Source organism: Periophthalmus magnuspinnatus, chromosome 7 (assembly GCF_009829125.3).
Source record: "Periophthalmus magnuspinnatus isolate fPerMag1 chromosome 7, fPerMag1.2.pri, whole genome shotgun sequence".
NCBI lineage: Eukaryota > Metazoa > Chordata > Actinopteri > Gobiiformes > Gobiidae > Periophthalmus > Periophthalmus magnuspinnatus.
In genome coordinates, this window is record NC_047132.1 from 21,026,453 (window position 1) to 21,050,136 (window position 23,684).

General features: G+C 37.4%; 1 protein-coding gene and 1 long non-coding RNA gene across 2 annotated transcripts; both read left to right on the top strand.

Moving 5' to 3' along the window:
• The first annotated feature begins 7,975 nt into the window (after positions 1-7,975).
• tmco4 (transmembrane and coiled-coil domains 4) lies at positions 7,976-16,459 on the top strand. Its single transcript, XM_033968994.2, has 15 exons — positions 7,976-8,037; positions 8,133-8,243; positions 9,129-9,270; positions 10,164-10,338; positions 10,480-10,507; positions 10,580-10,709; positions 10,848-10,945; positions 11,026-11,169; positions 11,407-11,526; positions 12,120-12,284; positions 12,797-12,933; positions 13,016-13,100; positions 13,396-13,513; positions 13,649-13,766; positions 14,984-16,459. Exons 2-15 carry the CDS (start codon positions 8,207-8,209, stop codon positions 15,422-15,424), a joined length of 1,938 nt encoding a protein of 645 aa, XP_033824885.1. The 5' UTR covers positions 7,976-8,037; positions 8,133-8,206; the 3' UTR covers positions 15,425-16,459.
• Positions 16,460-16,571: 112 nt separating this feature from the next.
• LOC129456387 (uncharacterized) lies at positions 16,572-22,259 on the top strand. The gene is made up of 3 exons (XR_008648737.1): positions 16,572-17,091; positions 19,960-20,130; positions 21,393-22,259. It is a non-coding gene; the product is annotated as an uncharacterized LOC129456387 (long non-coding RNA).
• Positions 22,260-23,684: the final 1,425 nt, after the last annotated feature.

The window sequence follows — 23,684 nt, forward strand, 5'->3', positions numbered from 1 at the left end:
ATCCATAGTAAAAGAAAAATTCAAATCTGTCAAATGGACAAGAAGTTGTTGGAGTAAAGATGTTTCACTGCTCACTCAAGCCACTCAGCCACTCACTGCTCATTCATTCAGTTCTGGGCAGATTTCTGGTGGCCACTGCCTTATATCTATCTGAAAGGAGGAGCTAACTACACTGAAACTAACACACCTAGACTATTATTTACAGTTTCTGTTCATAGGCTAGGTCTGTTTGTAGGCTAGGAGTTATACATAGGAGATAGATGATTATCATCTATTTCCTATTTATAACTCCATACTCAAACCCAAATCAAAACAAAAAATAGGCCTAGCCAATATGCCAATAGGTGTGAGAGCACCTATTAGGGTCCTGAATGATTGTACTAACTATGACTCAGGCACAGTTCACACTTAGTGTAGCTTATTAGAACTCGTCTACAAACAGAAACCGTAAACAATAGGCATGTTACTTTCAGTGTAGTTAGCTCATTCCCTTCAGATAGATATAAGGCAGTGTCCACCAGAAATCTGACAAGAACTGAAGAAGTGGCCTTAGATGAGCAGCAAAATCTCTTAATTCCTACAACTTTTTGTCAGCTGACAGATTTTATTTTTTTCTTTTACAACAAACAGGAATAATTAAGTGTTTATGTACCGGTACATCCCTCTAGTTTTTCTTCATCAACAGGATCAAATTAATAATAATAATAATAATAATAATAATAATAATAATAATAATAATAATAATAATAATAATAATAATAATAATAATAATTGCATGTTTTTAGAAGGTCAACACGCATGTCGAAAGGCAAAGTTAGTTATTCTATCAAAAAACTTAATAGCAGTAACCTCTCTCACTGACCCACAGGTTGGCTGTGTGATTCCAGCTCCACAGACACTTAACCCACCTCATTCCCAGTGTCTATGAACACTGGTATGTGAATGGCTGAGTGTTTCCTTGATGTAAAGTGCTGTGACTGCCTTGAAGGTGGAAAAGTGCAATATAAAAATGTTTTACACATACAATGAACTGGTTAGTGCATATGCAGAAATCATACTTCGATAATGTTTCACTGGGTCAAACTGTACTGTTACTTGAGACCATTGCCAGACTTGAAAAATCAATATACTGTGTTGGCAGCAAATGTCTCCAGCCCTGTTTGACTGGTAATAAACTTCTTCAGCTTCAAACACCCTTTTCATCTCTTATCTTGTCTGTAAAATCTTCTACAAGTTACTTTGAGGTGTACATTTTGGCTTATATCCCACAACTGAACGCAATTGTAAGTTGCATGAATAGACTTACCATTTCTTGTTGTTGAAGGTTCATGTATAGATGGAATCATGTTAAGTTAAAAGTACATTAATCAAGAGGGCCCGACAAGATTCTCGGTGTATTCACAGTTGTGGTAGGTGGAAGGTTGTTTGGCTTTGGGTTGGGATATGTTTTTTCCACAAATTAAAACATAGTGAACCACCCTTCTTGGACACTGGAACCTTTTCACTGAGAGTTGGACTTCCTTCGTGTAATTATTTGTTAAATACCTGGTTTCCATGTTGTGTAGGAAAAGTAGTATCATATGAGGTGTTGAAATTAATATTATATTCCTTTTATAATGTAGGAATAGGAATCAGATGGCAATTACAAATCCCTATTGGCTAGTTGTATATAATTACAGTTGTGGGGAACATTATAATTTGTATGGTCAATATGGTTTAGTGGGGATGGGTTTGGTAAGAGGCATTTGCAGGATATTCATGACACATTAAGGCCCTTTTGCTGCCTTTAACTTTGATTTCCTTTTACTCTCATTCAGACCAGGTCCACATAGTCTGCATAAAGCACATGGGAACATACAAACCACTTAGTCCCACTTTGTGCAACTATAATGAGATTTTATTCAAATTTATCATTGCTTGTCCCATGCCATGCAGTGTCTTTGAATTTAGTTGTAATTGTATCTCTTTAATTTCCACCCAACATTGTGGCATCCTTTTGATCCACACCCTGCCCCTTGAGATCTTTAGCATTGTCAAGTGTTTTATTTCAGTGTTATGAGAAAACTTTCCCATCGTGTTACTGTAGGCAAAATGTAACTTTCTTTTCAAATGTGACAAAATGTAAATGTAAAAATAGAGATTGTGGAGTCTTGACATTTTGACTGATCTCCTCTCACTGCTCTTTTTGTCATATACCCCTTCGTCAATGTACATTGCAGTAGCTGGAGGACATGGTAACGAGGAGTCCTCAGTTTCAAACATCAACCATTGATCTGCCCCAGGCGCATATACTCCACTCCCCCAACCGCAACCACCACTCGCACTTAAACTCTGTCACACAATCCTCTCGGCTTGTGTGCATTACCTTACAATGGATAACTCACTGGAAAACAGAGCAGTCAGACATGCACAACTCCAACCAGACAAGTTCAAACACAACAACTTCCCTTTCTCAGCTTGCCCCCATCCCGCAATCACCCATAGACAATGTTAGGCCTCTTGTCGGGCCTCCTGACACCTGACGATAGGGAAAACCAAGATGGAGTGGACCGCCTGACCCCGGGAGTTCCCTGGAGTTGTGTGTATAGCCTTGAGTAAATATACAGGAAGTAAAGAGGAGATAGCGAATGAAAGCAGTGGATTGTAGAGTTGGGGAGAGAAAGGATAAGAGCAGTGGAACGGATGTAATGGACAGGTGATGGTGTTATAACAGACAGGAAGGGATGGGCAGCCGACATGTCAGCTCACTGTCATTACAGCTCTGTGGGCTGTTCGACACACCTGGAGAAAGGAGTAAAAGTGAGACGCACTTCCACTGCCTGTGTAATACATGCCATCCGAATAAACCTTGCGTGCCTGGATATAAAGATATGGTTGTATTGTGATATTATATAACTGTGTGATAACTAAGACCTTAAACTAGAATATTGTTCAAGCCTAGTTGGAGTATAAGCTTGGTTCTATTTTTCCTTTTCTGTTTTTTTTTTCTTTTGTACTCAAAACAGAAAAAATACATAGAAATACGTGTAATTAAGTGCTCTCTGTTTGGTAAAGAAAACCCTATCTTTGGTTGATGCCTGCACTAATACACACCTTCTGAATAAACATATGGATTAGATATGCTGAGGCAGGATTTCAATGTATTTGTGAATACTTGTACATTTGCACTCGTAAATCTCTATTTATGATAATGTATTCTGTACAGGAAGTTCAAAGCTGGCAGGAGATATAATTATAGTGCTACTAATATTATAATATAACCCCAAGCAGTAACAACTGGTCTCAATTAATAGCTTTACTGTAGTGCCAAGAAAGAACTATCTCACCAAAAAGAAGTGAAAGAGCCAAGTTTAAAGACAAATAAATGTGAACATTGTTGTATTTATCCCTCAAGAACAAGAAATTTTGTACTTTGGTTGGTCAATTGGTAGAGCGTTTGTCCACTGATCCGAAGGTTGGTGATTCAAATCCTGCTCTTGACATTGTTGATTGGGCAGTCAGATCCACAAACCCAAAAGTTGATGTTGTGATTCCCACTAATGAATACTGCTGCTGCCCACCTATTCATGAACAAATGAATACTGTTGCTGTGTCCTTGGACAACATACTTAACCCACTTCGCCCCCAGTGACTGTGTACACTGGTGTATAAATGTGTGTATGGGTGAGCGGATCCTTGATGAAAGGCGGTTTGAGTGCCTAGAATGTGGAAAAGCATAAAAAAAAAAAAGTATAATATAAGTATAATATAAAAATGTGACCATTTGCTGCCCTTGTTCAAGTTATCTCTCTGTGATTCTTTGAAACATTCAGGCTTCAAGTTTTGTTTGTAGCAAATTAAACTCAAAGTGGGAGGAGGCCCAAAAGTGTGTAACTTGAGGTAACTCTGGTTTAGATCAGTACAAAGCTTGATCATTTCTATCAGGGCCAACCTCAATGGTAACATGCTCAAGCTAATGAAACTCTTTGACCTATCAGAAGTGAGGAATGATGCTGCTGCTCACTAAGCTTGGTCCAAACAGCATGTCTAACATCAGTAACATACAAAGTACATTTCCCTATATTTGTTAAGTTTTGCATATGTAAAAATATTAGCTTCACTCTATCACTCTAATAACATTTAAGGCCATATACGCTTCTTACGTTCTATTGGAAAGTCTTACATCCTTTCCATTACAATTCTCTTTACTCCCCCTGCAGGCCATCACTGCACTGTTTCAACACATTAACCCTTTAGATTTTTTCATGTCTACCTTTGTCAGTTTGTCAATTCTTGGCTTGACTTGTCTGGAGACTATGGCTTAATTAGAAAGGGCGTGGAACCTTTTCGAAACAATATCTAAGCCTTTGTGTACATTCTTTTTATTGGGGCACCTTTTTGAGGCATGCAGACACAAGACGCGAGGTGGTGATAGCTTTGATAGGCTGCCAGGTTCTCTATCTCTCCCCGCGGACTCTACCTGTCCCGACACATACCCCCGCAGATGCACTTGTACCTGCCCCCTGTAAAAGTTCAGACATACCACAAAAGTGACTTCAGCTGTACAACCTCCAATACATTTATACGGCTGATCTGTTTTGTGTTTATGTATAAAAGGGTTACTAAGGGTGGGTGTGTAATCAGAATGGGTGGGAAGAATGGAGAATACAGCTGGTGTCCATGGAGGCTTGAGCACATTAAGGCCAGCTGAAATAAAAGAGGTCAGACAGAGGAGATATATAGAAAAACATGGAACAATAACCAACAGAAAGGACTAGGAAACTGTTAATACTGTGACTCAAGTGTTTTGTTGTGTGATATTCAATTAAAAGTAAAATGTTTCCAACAAAATATACTTGACATGTTATGGATCATAAAGAGCAAACATAAGACATATTATGATAGAAACTGCCCAAAACAAAATGTTACAAGGGATTGATGATGTTAATAATGTTATGATTTACTGTGGTAACATACAATTTTCTTGTCCTCAAGACACAAAGTTCAAGTCTGACAGTTTTGTAATTTATATGTTTCTGGATTCTCAAGCAGTTACCTCATGGGTGCTTTCATACTTGCATATACAGTAGATCACATCAAAATTGGGAACAAACTAGAACTAAATCCAGAACTAAACCTGGACAAGACTAGGACTATACTAGGACCATATGCCATAACCAAAACTATGTCTACACCAGCACTTAACTGAATTCAAATTAGGACCAAACTAAGATAAGGATGAATGATATAATATAGCCTACCATTAATATCAAGGTTCTCGATCCAAAAACAAAAAAACAACTATCTTTTTTTTGCTTCTGTTACCTGATCACCAGGGTACAAAATATGTAATAGATTTAAAGTAACAGATTTATAGTAATAAATAATATAGTATAGTAATAACACAGCATGGCAAACTGAAGAGACCACATTTCCTGAGGTAGTACTTAACTTGAAGCAAAAATATAGAAACTATTTTACGTCATCACCACTGAGGCACGCACAATATTTACATAATTTATATTAACGCATGTTTCAGATGAATGTTTTAATGTAACCGGTTTAAGCCTCAGACCTAGCACGGGTCTAGGCCATTATCTCAATCTTCTTGGGGGTAAAATTAAGCCTGGAGTTACTTCACAAAATTAATATTTCCACAAAATCTTTAAGTGGCATAAATTACAATGGTCTCTCTGTATGTATGTGAATATGAGGTCATATGCAGCACCATGGTATGGAGCATGCTGTTTGTGCACGTGTACTGACCTGATTGCCATAGATTAATTTGTCCCTCGGGGGCCATCTTTTTTCCAACTTCGGAAGCCTGTAGTAGCTATACAATATGTCTATAAATAAGCAAAGGTATAAGTTCCAACCAGTTACAGAGGACAGCATCTTCTTGCTATTCCTGGTAATATATGGTAATATACCTATGAGAAAAAAACATAAAAACAACAATAGAAATCAAGTTTATGGCATTAGACAATACTGAATTTGTCTATGAATTTATAGTTATTCTGGTGAAGGTTAGGCTCATCATGTCACCATATTTAATATATTTTGATTTAACAGATAGTATTGATAAATGGATATAAGCCAGTGAAAAGAAATAATATGCTATTTGCAGACTTCTATTCTAAATCAGCCCCATGCAGGTTCCTGTATAAAGTCTAAAAAGGCTCCTTAGTGCATCATTAGTAATTAGTCTGTAGCACTTCAGCTGTAAATAGTCACTTGTTTATGATACACTTGAGCCTGTCCACAGTGCTGTGTAAACAGGAAGGCTCACTCAGACAAATCCAGCAGCACAGACTTGGAGATTCCACTGTGACAGGGCCCAGTTATTTTTCTGACAGGACACCATAGAAAACATAATCCGGCCCAGCACTACACACTCATCCGGTGTAGGTCTACAGTTCTTGTGTCAGTCCAGATTGGAATCGTGAGAGGGGTTCACAACCAGTGCCAAATGACTGAAGTGATGCTGATGGTGTGGAAATAGTGAGAACAGAAAGAAAATACTTCACGGGAAATCAGCAGATATTTTGGCAAGAAAAGAATAAGAACGTGTTTTTGATTAGGCATCACTATACATATCGTAAAATATTCATTAAAAATGGGATAATTGTATTTCACAGTATGACCCTGATATGTCTGCTAAAACGCATTTCAGCTCATACATGCAATGACCATTCCTCCTTTGTGACTGCAGCTGTCCCACAGGTTTTATATCAGATGCCCTAACTGTACTAACTAACCCTTTCCACTTCGCCAGACTAGAGACTGGTAATGAAACCGTGGAATTTATTCACATTACAGTATTTAATTTATCATTTGTTTTGCATTTTCCATTGTATAATCCTTTTTTTTCCCCAGCGCACACACCTCACAAGGCTGTACATGAATGTATCAGCTAGAAAGTCTGAGTGAATTTTTCATACAATTTTGAGCAATGGAGGTGGAGTCCAATAGTATGTATGTATGTATGTATGTATGTATGTATGTATGTATGTATGTATGTATGTATGTATGCATGCATGTATGTATGTATGTATTTTTCAGATCATCAGATCAGATCATTTTGTTTGAGTGATTATAGTTATAGCTATACTGCAAGTTGGTACCAAGCGCCTTTTCAATCAAGTGCTAAATTAGACAAGTAAACAAAGAGAGGTGAGTGAATTAACAGAAACTATTATAAAACAAAGTAGAACACGTTTGTGTGTTGTATACGATTTGTTTTTGTTATATTCCAGTGGTAAGTGGTATGCTTGTTCTTATCATAGACTACATCGAAAATAGAGTTACACTTACCCCTATTGGCCATAAAGTCTAATTACACAAACAATACTAAATTACATGTCTGGATTATATTGCGTAAAAGTTGTTGTTTTAAATAATAATAATAATAATAATAATAATAATAATAATAATAATAATAATAATAATAATAATAACAGCAACAACAACAACAATAATAATAATAATAATAATAATAATAATAATAATAATATAAAATAAGCAGCAAACAAATCTAATTTAGCCTTTATCAATTAACTGTAGTTTAATTTTTTTTTAAGGCTACCAAGCTGCCCATTTCCCTTACAAATAATCTGTTTATTTGAAATGCAAAAAAGTATCACCTAGTGGCCGCAATTACCCTATAAAAAACTGATGCACATCATAAACTAATTCATTGTTCAGAATAAATCACTGATCAAGCTGTCGCTGCTATTTTTATGTCATTGTTTTGTTACTTGTAATAATGAGATTACACTTCATGCAGTGTATTTAACTTTTAACGAAAACGTACTCATCAATGCTGTTGATTCAAAAGAGAAAAAGATCAATCCTACCCTATTTTGAGGTATTTTATCTTTTTCAACCTGTTAGTTTCACAAATAAGCCCACGTGAACATCCCCCTGCAGGACGCAGAGTACGTGGAGGTTACGTCATCAAAGCAAAGTTTGACCAGACTGCTTCATGAACGGTTGTTGGTATTAAATTTGTCGTTCACTTGAAATACTTCTACATCTCTTTCCTGAACACATTTTACAGTATTTGCTCTATACTAGCTTTTGTTGTAGATTTTCTGTTCTGATATGTTATAAGCCCAGCTTTGAATTTTTAATACTTGTTTGTTTACAGCAAGCGTGGAAATGGTCGCAGGGATCTTGAACGCAACAAAAGTTTAGTACAAGGCAGACTTCGAACCTCAGTACTGTCATGGAGAACAAACTTGTGGACAGCACTTTCACTGCAGGTATTACACAATTATAACAGAAAGTCAGAGATTAAACCACAAGAAAGTGATTATCTTACATTCTGAGCCGAACCGTCCGAACAGTTAGACTATATTTTTTCAGGAAGTCAAAGGAGTGCTAACAACTGACTAGCACTAACCAGCTGTGGTTACTAGCAGCTTGTTTACAAAGTAACTACTTGGTAGTAAGTGTAGTCCAAGTTATTACACTTTAATTTGTATGTTTTACTGGTTTAAAATCGCCAATGCACTGCTGTAGTCAGTATGTAGAACACATCTTTTTCTGTTCGTTTAATTTAGGTTGCTTCATTAACCCTGAGGATAATGAAATATTTAAACATAGATTTAAACTATTTACGTTACTTTTTAGAAACATGCTGTAAACCTTTTTTATTTCATCAGAAGATCTACAAGAAGTCATGTATTATATATATTCTTGGTTAAATAAAAAACAAGTTTGATCCAAGGACTATGATTAAAACGTATTTGGGTGCAAACACATGCATTTACCTGTCCAGTAAAAAAAATAGAATAATCAGATAACCCAGTAATTACATCAGATTTTTGTGTGTTTAACTTTACATGCACAAAAGAAATCAGATCATTAAAACATGTGTCATTTGTCCAATGGATTTTTAGAGAAGACACATTTAAAAATAACTCCAATCTTCAATCTGTATACTTATCGCTTTCATTTTTGTGTTTGTTACTAATTAGTTTGTTGTAAAACCTACCTGTTTGTGAACAATCAGAAAGTAATCAAATTACTCACATCAGATGTAACTGTTTTCATGTAGCCACTGAATACATTTTATCTCTTGTATTTAGTTAATAAATATGCTTCTTCAGTGGTTATTAATATTGATTCTAAACTTACTCTTTCAGACCCAGGAGGTGCCGGAGCCACACAAGAGGACCCCGCTGTAGCAGAAATGGTCAGCAGGCAGCTCTCAGAACCTGGGCGTTTTGCTTATGCTGCTCTGTGTGCTGTGTCCCTGGGTCAGCTGTTTAGAGAGCCTGAACACAGGTAACACAACCATAGGCCTCAAGTGCTGTACAAATACTGCTGATATCAGAAATACACCCTTCTTAGATACTTGAGGTTGTCATGCCAACCTTTTATAAAGGACACTGAGCAAGGATAAAAACAATGTGCTAGTCTAATTTTAATTACAAGGAAAGCTGTGCTGTAGCTTACAACATGTTGTTACATGTTGTTACATTTCATAAGACATATAGAAATTCCAGATACAATAATATAATTGGTTGTGTTCAATATAAAGCACAGGGTTGGAAATTATACAGTTTTTGTTTCAACGTTAATACTCAATTAGTTAGGTATACACTGAAATTCTTTTTAATTGCACTAATGTAATCTAATATCTCCCAAGACCGTCTACATGAGGCTCCACCAAGATGCACCTTTATTGACATGTCCATAAGCATTTACATTATTTTTTTTAAAACAATTTAAATGCACTTTTGTATGTATTGTTGCCTTAGTCTGCTGTCTGTTTAAGGTTATCAAAGGTGTTTAAGCCACACTACCAGTTAAAAGTTTAGATACACCCTCGCATTTAGTTTTTTGTGTTTTTGTTTTTGACTACTTTTGATTTTTTAGATACATGTAGAAAATATCAGATATATGAAGCATGATATATGGAATTATGTAGTAAAGAAAAAATAATAATAATTCTACTAAATATCTTTTAACAAAGCAAACAACAAAAGGTGGCTACTTTGAGGATTTGAATGAGTTATTTAACTTATTTTCCTCGCTACATAATTCCATACACCTTACTTCATGTATCCTGTGTTTTCTGTATGTATATAAAATGTAGAAAGTTGTAAAAATAAAGAAAAACTGAATAGACATCAGATGTCAGTTGTGTGCTGTAATAGTATCTATCTTTGTGTCAGCGCCTACAGGGACCGGTACCTGCAGGGCTTGGTGCACTGGCTGGCCCTGGATGACTCGGTCTTGCCTGTGATGAGGGCTTTCCTCTCGGGGCTGGGCTGTGAGGGTTCAGACACCTTCCTCTCCATCCTACAGGCTGAACCACTGCTGGCTGCAGGGGCTACCTCCATCATCCAGGTATGGGTCTACTACTTAGTATGATATAACGCTAATTAGAGGTCTGTTACTGTAACTTCTATAATCAATCTCATAGATTATCAGTTGAGGGAAGGCAAATATTATTTTAAATGTACAATAAATTGTGCTGTTTTTTTACAGGACTTAGTGTCTTTTTCGGTTAAAGATGGTATGTGTCATCCTTTAGCTTCTAGCGACTGAATTTGATGTTAGATTATTACATGCAAGTGCTTGTCTTCAGGCCATTATGATGCTAGATCACGAGTTCTGATCCGTCATGTCAGCTGCCTACTCCGAGTGTCTCCACAGCAGCTCGAGGAGTTTGAGGAAACACTGGGAGAGAGGCTGAGGGAGGCAGGAGAGGAGACAGAGTGAGTGTTTCAGCCTCATATGGGATCGACATTATGTAGATTTGGTGTCAGTATGAATTGCCAATTTCTTGCTATTTTTATATTATATATTATTATTTTAGGAGTAATAATTGGATTTATGTACTAATCTGTCCTCAGGGAGGAGTCTTCTCGGCGGAGGAGGAAAGAAAGAGGTCGCAAATTGCGCCGCTACCTCCTAATTGGACTGGCAACAGTCGGAGGTGGAACTGTCATTGGTACAATTTTCTTTTCTTTTTTTGTATTTAGCAATTCAAGCCAGTTATATGTTAAAATCTATTGGAATGCAATTTGGTAGGTGTAACAGGTGGACTGGCGGCTCCTTTAGTGGCAGCAGGAGCAGGGGCAGTGCTGGGGGCTGGAGGGGCAGCTGCCCTGGGCTCAGCCACTGGCATCGCCATCATGGCCTCTCTGTTTGGAGCAGCTGGGGCTGGACTGACAGGTCAGAGCACTGTGACTTCTAATGTCACTGCCCTCAAAAAAAAGAAAAAAACTTGTACAATTGTGCAAATAATTCACTTAATTTGAATCAATCTAGACAGGTATGTTTTTTTTTTTTTTTTAACACAATATATTAAATTGTAATTAGTTTACAAATTCATGTATTACATTTTGTTATAACTCTTTGAATTCAAAATCTGTGATATGATCAGAACAGATATTTTCACTGTTCCCTCAGGGTATAAGATGAATAAATGTGTTGGAGCCATTGAAGAGTTTGAATTCCGGCCAATGAGTTCTGGAAAGCATCTGCACCTCACTATTGCTGTCACTGGGTGGCTCTGCAGCGGGAAATACAGTAATTAAAGTGAACTACTGAAAACTCCATGCATATGTATTTGAAGATAAATCTTATAAAAATATAATTAATAACAAAAAACAAAAATAATAATAAAGTATTTACATTCGTGACTCATTACATATGGACAAAGTTAAGCAAATACTATCATTTATCTTGCTTATTAGATTCTCTTTTCACTTGCCAAATTTAGCCATATCTTTAGATATTGGTGTATAAAACTGTGCTATTCATGCTATTTTTGATTTTTTCCCTTTCCCTAGTTACTGTTTGTGTGCAATTCATTCTCGTATGATCTAACAATTCTTGCATTATCCTCTACCTTGATATCAGCCAGCAAAGCACAAAGGGTCATATGAATTTGCCCACTTGACTGGTGATAAAGATTATATTGAGCACTTCACATCTAAATAACCCGAGTGTGCTGTTCAGATTATGCAAACCAAGCTCTCGTATTGCCATGGCTACATCCGCTCCTGTTGCAACACTTTAAACACAATGGCAGTACAGTCTCCTCATCAAAATATTGCATATTCTATGTTGTCCATTTTCCTTATTAAAATGTGTCGTATATAAGGGCAGTTGTGTTTCAGATTCGTTCCAGGCCCCGTGGTGCAGGCTGGGGGATTGTGGGGAGCAGTACTGCCTAGTGTGGGAGTCCCGTTTTCTCCGAGACCTGGGTTCAGCCATGACCTCTCTTTTGGATGGTCTGGTCAGCATGGTGGCACAGGAAGCACTCAAATACACTGTTCTCTCAGGTACAAAAGAGAAGGGCACTCAGCAAATCTGTAATTACAAATAGCACTCCATGACAATTGAGTGGCAATTGTTAACTGAATAAACAAGCGGAAACAATATACCGGTACACACACACACAGACATGGGTTTTATATGGATGATTTTTCTTAATTATAATAAGAGAGAGGGTTTTTGTTTATGTACTTTTAATTTATAAACAAAAGTTCCATAAGTGCAAAATGAAAACCAGTAGAAACAATAATCTGAAAAAAGATGATGAATTTAAAATTTTGTCACTTTTTTTTTTCTTCTAAAAACACACACAGAAGATGAAACATTTGTATTTGTTAATTGTTGATTTTTCTGAACTCAAAAACATACATTTAGACACATTATTTTGTGATATTGAATGACTCTCAAATTGTGTTAATGTGACCTAGGTCAAGGTTGGTCATAATAAAAAACATTTCTAAAAGTATATTTATGCCATACAATAAACTATAATCACCACTAATGACCCTCTTTTGTGCAGGTATAGTTACCGCTCTCACATGGCCGGCATCTCTCTTAGCTGCAGCCAGTGTGATTGACAACCCATGGTGTGTGTGTCTGAGTCGCTCTGCTGAAGTGGGAAAGCACCTGGCACAGGTTCTGAGGAGCAGGCAGCAGGTCTGACAAAACGCTTCACTGAAAAGAATAACAACTACTGCCCAGTATGAATGTGACAAACTAACGCTGTGTGTCCTGAAAGGGGAAGCGTCCTGTCAGTCTGATAGGGTTCAGCCTCGGAGCTAGAGTTATTTACTTCTGTCTACAAGAGCTCGCAAATGAACAAGGTATATTATTTGATTGCACTGTAGTTTTTTTCTGAAATACATTACTTGTTTTCTTTGGTATAAAAATTGGCAATGCAAATTTAGTTTGATTCAACATGGATCTTTGGGTAAATTCTAGTTAGGAAAGTTAGGTAATCATTCATTGTCCATTGAATGCTGCATGAATAATTTTTTTTTTTCTATTTGTGCATAAATAGTATATATTCTTCAAAGCAATAGCATTTAGATTCAATTATACCAAATTTAGGAGCAATGTTTCATTCTTATATTGAACATGGACTTTTGTCTTTGTCAGGCAGTGAAGGGATGGTGGAGGATGTGGTCTTACTGGGAGCCCCTGTGGAAGGTTCTGAAAGGGCCTGGGAGAAAATGACGAGGGTAGTTGCTGGAAAAATTGTTAATGGATACTGCAGGTATTGTAATAAGTGGTTATTTTGTGGTCATTCATGACCATTACCCAGAATGGGAGGAAATTTAACTTTTGATTTGACATTTTTGTATTTTTTGGCATTTGTAAACAATTCCTTTTTGAAAAATTTTCTTTTTAGAGGAGATTGGCTTCTAGGCTTCCTGTACAGAAGCTCAGCTGCCCAACTGTCTGTTGCTGGGTTACAACCAATCAATGTCCAGGACCGGCGCATAATCAATGTAGATCTTTCCTCTGTGGTAAGTCTGTGCTGATGTTGTGGCCATGCCGGCTTGACAAGGCCTGATCTTGTCAGATCTCACAAGCTAAGCAAGTTACACAACTTGCTTAGCTTGTGAGCGTTGTGGCACTTTACCCATTTTGCCTAGTATGAATGTGGTGTGTGTGTGAGTGTTGGTGGTAGTTGTGGGGACTGATGGCGCAGATTGGCAGCATCACTTCTGTCAGTCTCTCCCAGGGCAGGTGTGGCTACAATAGTTGCTTACCACCACTGAGTGTGGAATGAATGAATAATGCACTGTAAAGTGTAAAGTGTCTTTAGTTTTGTCAAAATAAATTACACATAACATAACAGGCTTCTCTGTAATATAATTGGCTATAAGTACATTACAAATAATGGATTACATGTTATAGAATATATTTTAAAATATATTTGTGTCACAGACTAGAACAGTGATTTTAAAAGGCAAGTATCATTACCAATATGAAAGAAAATAACCACACTGTTCATAAAGATAGGAAATGATAAGCAATACAAAATAGAAATTAAAGAGTGAATCAAATGAAATCAGTTGAAAGAAAGAATATTACCAGTATGTTTATTGTTTAGTTTAGTTTACATTTATATATTATATCAGCCTTGCTTTTTTATTGACTCATGCTGAAATGTGTTCTTAAATGCCACATATAGAAGGTCAAACTTTTTAAATTAAATTAATTCATATGCTACACAATGCATGGCATAAAAAGTAAGGCCCCAGTTGGTTTGGGTGTGACTTCACAGTGTAGCCTGTTGATCACAACAAAAGTGTTTTGTTATCTAAGGTCCAAGAGAATGTGTTGACTTTTTTCACTGGGTGGCCCAAGGGTGGCACTATGTCATTCAGACTTTAAGCTACATTATAATTGAGAATTTAACTATTACAGTGATATTTATCAGGTTGTTGTTGTTTTTTTTTTATAATTTGGTAAAATTCAGTTGAAATTGTTATTTAGTCTCTGCCCCTCTGAGTGTACTGGCACCTGGAGTAGCCAATCGGATTCTAGGGGTGACCTGTGCTACCCCTGGCCACTCTCCCGACATGCACTTGCTAAACTCTAATAAACCTAAAATAAAGCACCTTAAAATACATTCCCTGCAATCTGATTTGTGACATAATATATTGAAAATTGACAAATGTTTCTTTTGTGTGTGTGTGTATGTGTGTGTGTAAAAGTGTGTTACATTTGCCTCCAGGTCAAAGGTCACTTGGACTACATGCATCAGATGGACACTATCTTGGTAGCAGTAGGAGTGCCTACAAATGAAGTCCATGGAGCTTCTGTCAGTCTCCTGTCTCAGTCTGTGGCAGTTCAAAATAAGACAGTGGATTTCTCTGACCAGACTTTAGAGGAGCATCCTGCCCCCAGTGAGGAAATCCAGGAGACAGAGGAGCAGGCCACAGATGGCTGGGATATCCCTGATATTTCTGACCTGCTGGACACGCTAAGTGAAATTGAACCAGAGAACAGTGAACTTGTAGTGCCACTTTCTTCTCAGGACAATATTACTGTCAGTGACACTGTTTCCAATGGGCTGAGCTCAGAGGAGGCAGACAGTGAGCACATATCATGGAGCTGGGACGATACACAGTGGATCACAGAGCACACACTTGAACAGAAGAGGCCAAACTTGTAAAAAAAGAGCATGTCAGTGGACGAGCTGCTTACTTGTAAACTCTTAACAGTTTGTTTCAGCATCTTTGAGGAAAAAATCCATTCTATTCTCAACACAAACAGCACAGTGATCAAATATGGCAGCTTCATTTGTGTTAAGCCACCTTAAGGCTAATCTCATTTCTTGAAACTGTGAATTCTGTCTTAATTTATTAGTTATTGATAGCATCCTTATGGGGTGTGAAAAGAATGATATGATACACATCTTCTCACTGTCTAATTTTACCAGTTGGCCTGGTTACCATGGATATTATCACAGTTACATTAACACCATAAGGCTTCAAAAAATTCACTCAGTGCATTTCAAAGATTCAAGGACTTCAAAAACTATTACACTGTGCACAAAACACTGGTAGGAGAGAGCATAACAGCTCTTAAGAGTGCTTTTGGATTTGTCATCATTTTAAATCAACAGTTTGAGATTATTGTTGAAGCCATAAAAGAATTCTGCAAATCATGTTACATTTTTTGGTGTGTGAACTGAATTTACAGATTATGTTCAATAGGATCACAATTATATTTTCTAAAATACAGTAATATTTCAACCGTCTATGTAATTTCTATGTAAGCCTATGTAATCTAAGTCTATTAAGAAAGTCAATCTTAAATTCAGAATTAAACATGCTTCCCACCGTGAAGATAAAATGCTGAACTGGTTCAACATTTTTGACAACCTACCTATTTTTTTCATCTTTTGCAGACCTCAAGATAAAAAACATGTTCTGGATTCATTTTTTCTCTGTATTTTTTGAATGACTGCACTCTTTTACAGTTACATTTGCACTTTCTCTTATTGCCGAACACAATCAGTTTGTGCTTGGTTTGGCAAAAGAGCAGGTGGCTCAAATCAAGTCTGTGCAGCAACAAACAGGTTGAGTCAGTGCAGTTATTGAACATTAACACTTTTTTGTTAATGTGGTTGTTTGTACGAATGTGACTCCTCTCAAATTGTGTCCTTTATAAATTGATACCCATGGCAACTTATGTGTTTTACCTAATATATTGTAGTGTTAAAATGTGTAGTAAATTAAAATGTAAAATATGACTTAAAGGTGCAATATGTAGCTTTTTAAGAGAGGGGTGGGGAATTTGCCACCTGCTTCTCTCTCTCTGCATGTTCAAGTCATTTTTTGAGCAATAAAACAAGCAATTGAAGTAATGCTAGAAGTTTTAAGTCATACTGTGGAACATCCAACCATGGAGAGAAAGCATATGACAAACCGCCCATTAAGAAAGTTACATAGTGCACCTTTAAATGATTACTTTTTTCACAAACTATTACAGTTTTCTTCATACACGTTTAGCTTAGATTATTTATGGATACGTTTGTTTTATTTTTCGCTTCCTACACAGTTGGTAGTTTTTATATCAGACAAAGTCATATCATTTCTCCTTTTCTCCCACTTCAGTCCAGCGTGTCCACTTGGTTTGGCAGGAGCAGAGGTAGCTCGATGCCAGCGTGTGCAGCGTCCAGTAGGTTGACAGCATCAGTGGCAGTAGCTGGAGGGTGCATGGGATCTGAGGGCAGAGGAGAGGGCGGGCTGCTGACCATGTTGGGCTCCCCGGAGTTCCGGAGAGAGAGAGACAATGCGGGTGACGGTCTCCGGGGCGAGCGAGATGAGCAGCAAGGTAAGAGCTTCCCCAGGGCACGCTTAAAGTCTCTCATGAACAGAGGGTAGATGATGGGGTTCATAGTGCTGTTGCAGTAGCCCAGCCAGGTAATGGCATCAAACAAGGCCACTGGAACGCACTCACACACAGCCTAGAGTGAGATATAAAGAAATAAAGAGCATATTTGTCTGTTCTGTGTTATAAATTAAGTTTAAATAAAACAATATTTGGTACCTCTTTATATTAACAACTACACCTTAATTAGTCCTAATTAGACTGATCAAAGAGTTAATTCACAGCAAACCACGAAGTTAAATCTGTCAACTGGACAAATCTTGTAGGAGTGAAGACGTTTCGCTGCCCATCCAAGCCACTTCTTCAGTTCATCAGAACTAAAGAAGCGGCTTGGGGTCTACACAGTTAATTCACAGTTAACAAAAACTTTAACAATTCAGCCTTAAATATTAGTAACTGGTAGGTATTATGTAAATCTTTGTTCATGCTTTATTAAAGTTATTAAAAGCGTAGTTATTGTAATGTGCTGCCCAAAGTTCAATTGACATTGACCAAATGAGCATATTCTAAATAAGCTCTATTCTTAATAGAGATATCAATTCCAAATTTATTTGGACAAATTCCAGCATATAATTTGAAATCCTTTCTGTTGAAGGTGTTTATATTCAAAATTTCTGAAGGTTGTACTTTACGAACCTGTAAAAAGGTTAAAGCTGCAGAGAAACAGAACCTCAACATAAGACAGTTTCACTCTAAAAAAAAGTGCTTGGTAAGACAAAAACTTGTGTTCAGAAAGTTATAATCAGGAATGCCTTGTATATTTCAGTAAAATTAGTTTTGTGACAAAAGTCATACAGGGACACAAGAAATTGTTTTAGAGTTTGCTGTACAACTTCCCCTGCACTGTGACTCATCAGTGTCTCCCATGAATCATATTTTTCTTTTTCAAAAACAAAGCAATTACTGTACTCTATTGAAGTTTAGATTTAGCAAATAATTAACTTTTCTCATCTTGACAATTTTTCATTTATTTTTATGCCTTTATTATACAAAGCATATAGCTTAACATTCAGGCTGTATATTGATAACAACTTGACTAAAATGTATTTTTAAATTATTGTCAATTCCAACCATTGATAAATGTTTTGTGGTAGAACAGTTGTTTTGCATGCACTTTGTAACTTTTGTGGTGGGAGACTGCCACCATGGATATATTGCTTTGCCATGCTATGGAAGATTCCACTATATGGCATTAAGCATGTAATCTTGCAATTGATCAATTACATGTGCTTTTTTATTGCTAAATAAACACCTTGAAAAACATGAATTCGTTAGTGAGCTTGCCTCTCCACAAATCAGACCTGTAACTTGGCCTGGGGTTGTCACCAGGTTTTTCCTATGGAGATTATTTATTTCCTGTGGAACATTCCAGATAAAGCATTCATATCTCCATGGAAACAAGCAGAGGGCAAACCCTTTCTAGTAAAAGTTACATAGTGCTCCTTTAATAACTAATGATTGTGCATGATATAATGATATAATGATTTGACATGATTTACTGAAAATATTCATTTGTATCATGTTGTTTAGCTGTACACTACTGGAATCTATCAACGATATATAAAGGCATAATGATGAATGGGGTTGAAACAGAAACCTCGACTAATTGTCACATTGTTTCTGCATGAATTTTATATATGCATTAGCAGGAGGTAGAGAGGGAACAGTGAAGGAGGAGACAGCTGTTAGAGGAGAACTTCCAATACTATGAAGATGAAACTGCGAGGCGGTGGGAACAGGAGCGAGGGAGGGCTGCGCTTCGCACACCACATTGAGTGCGAAAAAGGAAGGAGACAGAGCAGACATTCTGCAGTCTGTGAGGCTCTACATGTCTATGGCAGGGAGGCGCGAGTGGGCACAGATGGATAATCAAAACGATCGCATCACTGAATACTCCAAAAAAGCAATTAACATGACCAATTAGACTAAGCTGATTTCTGACATTCACTTGCTCTCGCCTAAATTTTCTGCCACGAACACTGTTTGTTGTGAGTAATCAGCACAGCGGTCTAATCAGATCCAAGTATCCCAAAAGCTGGTTCTACATGGCACTTTTTCATGTTGTTTTCAAATGATGAGTCAGCCATGCAAAAAGCTCAAATGCCAAACTATTTCCTAGTTGGACCACAGTGATGACAAGACTGTCCAACACCAAAATAGATCTGTATCCAAATGTGTTTGTCCTTTGCATTTCTTTCACAGCTTTATCAAGAGACGCATTTTTGCTTTTGGAGGGAAAATGACAAAAACAACTCATAGAGGTAATTTCACAAAAGTAGTAAATCATAGCCTGTAGGAGTTTTAACATCTTACTCTTATGGGAACTTATTATAGTCTCAGCCTATATTAATTTCAAAGAGCTCACATAAGAGTAAGAAGTGTTGTAAATGTCAGCTATAATTTTGAAAGAAACACTAACAAGGCATAGCAAAACAAAAATATAAAATCTGTCAACTGGACAAAACGTTGTAGGTGTGAAAAATTTTCACTGCTCATCCAATCCGCTTCTTCAGTTCTGTAATGCCTAACAAGGCATATTGACAAATCAAGTCAATAAGCCTTATCTATATAGCCACCAAAACCATAAGTATTTTCTGTTAGGAAAATTAACAATATGTGGGAGGAATACACCACTATGATGGGCCAATGGGATTTATAACCATTCTCCATGTTCCCTATCCACTGCATTCATTTGTCTTATAATCATTCCGTTTTGAGTTATCACAATAATATTATGCATAAGAGCCTGTAATATCTTAATTTCCGGCATGATTGAATGATGCTTACAGTCATCATACTTATACATTGTAGCCTCCACTAACCTGGGCCATGTTGGTGATGAAGAAAGGGAGCCACGTGCTAAAGAAGAGCCCCAGGAGCACCCCCAGTGTGAGGCTGGCCTTGAGTGCCCTCCGACCCTGACGATGAGCTAGGCGCCGCTCACTGGTGACTGAGTGCTGTAGGGCCAACATGATGTCCAAGGTTAGTACGGTTATTATGGGAAATGGAGGATCACACATTTCATTAGTTGTTGTTAGGTACTTTGTTTTGTGGCTCTGGAACACATTGCTGCAAGGTGTCAGTTCTAAAAGTAAATGTGATAGACGATGTGCTAAGGAAACTGCACTTTTTTTTCACACTGAAGATCACACAACATGCACAATTACTAGTATCTGCTGTTCTAAAATGACTATTCTACTTGTACACGACTATTAAAGTAATATTACAGTTATTATGCACATATTCTCGTTCAATTTGTCATCAGCAGTACTCTGGATCATCTCAAACATTTATTTTACAGTCAGTCTTAGCAACCATCGTGTAGTATGTTATTAAGTCATTAAAATCTGTGTCTCTGCAGGTAAAAGAGTTATGTAACAGGGTGAGTCATTCAGAGCAGACAAGGTTAAAAAACATTCATCAAAACTACTGAGTAGTCCATTTACAAGTAACCCACAGCTAAAAAGTATTTTTAGAATATGGAAATTAATTCAATTCAGTAACACATTTTAATTAACGCTCTTTGGCCTTAATTGTGAGACTGGCTTTTAGAAAACACTCATTACATAGAAAATATAAAACGTATTAAATAGTGTTTAACAAAGAACCTTTTTAATTTGTGTTTTTAACAGGTGCCAGAAAAGCTGATTTTGAATAGGTCTTACAATACTGTTCAGTGTTAAATATTATTTCCTCATGTTGTGTATTCAGTAACTCAGAGCCAATAGTTTTTAATGCTAAATTTGTCAGGTGATTAAGGTCTTTTTTCAGGGAGTTCTGGTTTTGCTTGGTTAATTGGAAACTCCAAATGCAGCTGATGAAAATGTTAAGGCATCGTTCAAAAGAAAATACACGTTTACAATCCATTTCCATAGCTGTGAATAAAAGCTACAAAGTAAAATTCATGTTTGATAAAACTTAAAATCTGCAGTACTTTCAGGTAATCTTAATCTTAGAAAAATGTAATTAACTATTTATGACATTTTTACTATTTGTAAATTGGTAATATAATGAATTATGAACTGCAGAGACTACTTTGGTGACATCTATCATTGCACTCTTTGCATTCAGTGGCAAACTTTTGCAACCAGTGATGACGCAATACCTCCTCAGTGCAAGCATTGGGTGGCTAAAGATTTCTGTTATAGTCTAAGCTTACAGGCTGAATGTATCATTTTAGCTGTTTTTAAGACTAACTTATGTTTTCTTTGTATTTCTTACCGCTGCATGTGGTGCCACCAAAGGCTCGTGATGACTACAATCATCTCCATCTGGGTTTCCAGCCATGGCCCCAGGTGAAGGTGGTCTTGAGGGCTCCCCCAGAGAGGCATGTGGGTGGGGTGGGTGGCTCAGAGCGGCCACTCTCTTTGCCTGCCTTCTTGCTGCCAGAAGTATCCGACAGTATGTGAAGCAAATGGCACTTGATGGCAAAAAGAAGGTGAGTACTGAAGCCACCAGGGCAAAAGGTAGGGTCACTCTCAAGCGACATTGAAACGACAGTCCCCCTGGTGACAGCTGAAAGTAGGACTCTGGGTAAGGGTTGTCAGAGTAGCTCAAATTGCTTTGTGAGGGTCCGCTCCAGTGACCCAAACTGTGCCATTTTAGTTCAATAGGAAGGAAAGATGCTAAAGCGGCTAACCCCCAAGCTGCTGCCACTAAGAGTAATGCCCGAGGTGGGGTCATCCTTTGCTTGTAACGCAATGGAGAAATAATGAAGATGTATCTGTCCAGACTTATTACACATAAGTTCAAAATGGATGCACTACAGCACATGACATCAAAACAAAGCCAAATGGGGCAAAAAGCAGGCCACAGGACCCATGCTCCACACAGTACATTTAACATGGCTGGGGGCATCACTACTAGTGCCACCATGAGGTCAGAAAAAAACAGAGATACTAAGAAACAGTTGGAGGTGCAGCGCAAAGAGCGGTGCGCAAATACTAAAGCGATGAGTAGCATGTTTCCACAAGCAGTCATCAGAATAATAATGGTTAACATGAATGCCAACAACCATGGACCACTACCAGTGATGTCCCAAGCACTCACTGAGGAGGCTGTGCTGCTCAAGTTTCCTGCAGAGGCTGGTAAATAAGAATCTGCCATGGTCTTCAGGTCAAAGATGCAAACTGTTTTCTTTTTAATTAATCTCCTTCATGTGGAAGTAATGCCATCAGCCTCTTTTCCAGAAAAGAATTTTATCAAATCAAACTATCAAAAGTTTTACCTAAATAATAAATAAAAATATTAGTGTTTCCTAATCTCTGTAAAATGGCATTTAATATTTGTTTTTTTTTGTTTTTTTCAAGTTTTCAATTCGCAATACATACAAATTTAAGTATTTTATAATTTTTTCATGCCATTTTTAATCACCAATTATTTTTCATCACTTAAATATAAACTCAGTATTGTACACATTTGTAAAGTTTTTGAACCTTGCACATAACTATTAGAGCCAGTATTGCAGCACGTCATTGGTCCAAACGCATTGCCTAAATCTTGCCAGATGCAGCTGCGGTACAAGATCTGTTGCGATTGAAAAATAAAAAAGCATCACATAAAAAATTCCAAAACACTTTGTATCCAAAACAAATTTGTATCCAAATATCTCCAGAACATTTCAAAGTAAATAAAATCCCCAAATGAAGTTTCCTTATGTCTCCATTTATGCCCGTCTCCCTCTCGTTCACAGCTTAGAGCCGGAGTGAGCCATTCAGCTTCTGACTGTGAGTTCGGGAGTGTTCACTGGAGCTGGAGGAGGGCACACACGGAGAGGAGAGCCATGCCGGTGAGATGAATACTGGAGCAGTTTTCTGAATCCTGCCTCACCTGGTACAAGTGCACAAGTAAATCCCTTTTGTGGAATTGCTGTATTTTATTCAAGGAGTAGAAATGAAAAGGAAGGATTTGTGAGGCTGTCTTTCGGAGCCTGGCTTTGTCCCTGAGAGCTCTACAGGTAGCGCTCTTGCTGCGGTTAATCCCCGTGTCGGCCACTCTAGCGCACCTCACCCCGTCTGTAAGCCTGAAACGTGTCGGAGCTGTTAATGCACCATCACAGCCAGGAGATGATCAGTCTAATCATAGGAACGGCCGTGGGTGGTCTCCTGCCATGTTTGGTCATGGTGTTTTTAATAAGTGATTCACAGCACTGTCTGACCACTTAACGAGTAACTCCTGTGTACTTGCTATAATTTTCTTTTTTATACCAAAATGGTACCAAAAATGGTACCAAAATTATTCATTATTCCAAAAATAACAGGCTTAGAAACAAACCGTAGTTTAACTGTCAGTTGTAAGCAATGATTGAAAAATGTGTGCAAAATCATATTGATACATTGTGAAAGTGAGCATGTACTGTAATTATATGAATATATCATAAACATTATTATTCAAATCCAGTATTTCTGCATGTTTATAATACCTTTAATTTGTTTCCAACTTATTTCATTTAGGAACTTAAGGATGGTTCAGTGAATGTCATCAAACTAGATATGAGTGACGGGAGTTGTTTAATTATTACAATCCATACAATTTTA

Excerpts from the sequence above, each read along its gene's own strand:
- tmco4 (XM_033968994.2), top strand. The coding sequence starts at position 8,207 with ATGGAGAACAAACTTGTGGACAGCACTTTCACTGCAG. Across the intron at positions 13,514-13,648 it reads ATTGTTAATGGATACTGCAG|AGGAGATTGGCTTCTAGGCT; the intron begins GTATTGTAATAA and ends TTTTCTTTTTAG. Across the intron at positions 13,767-14,983 it reads ATGTAGATCTTTCCTCTGTG|GTCAAAGGTCACTTGGACTA; the intron begins GTAAGTCTGTGC and ends ATTTGCCTCCAG.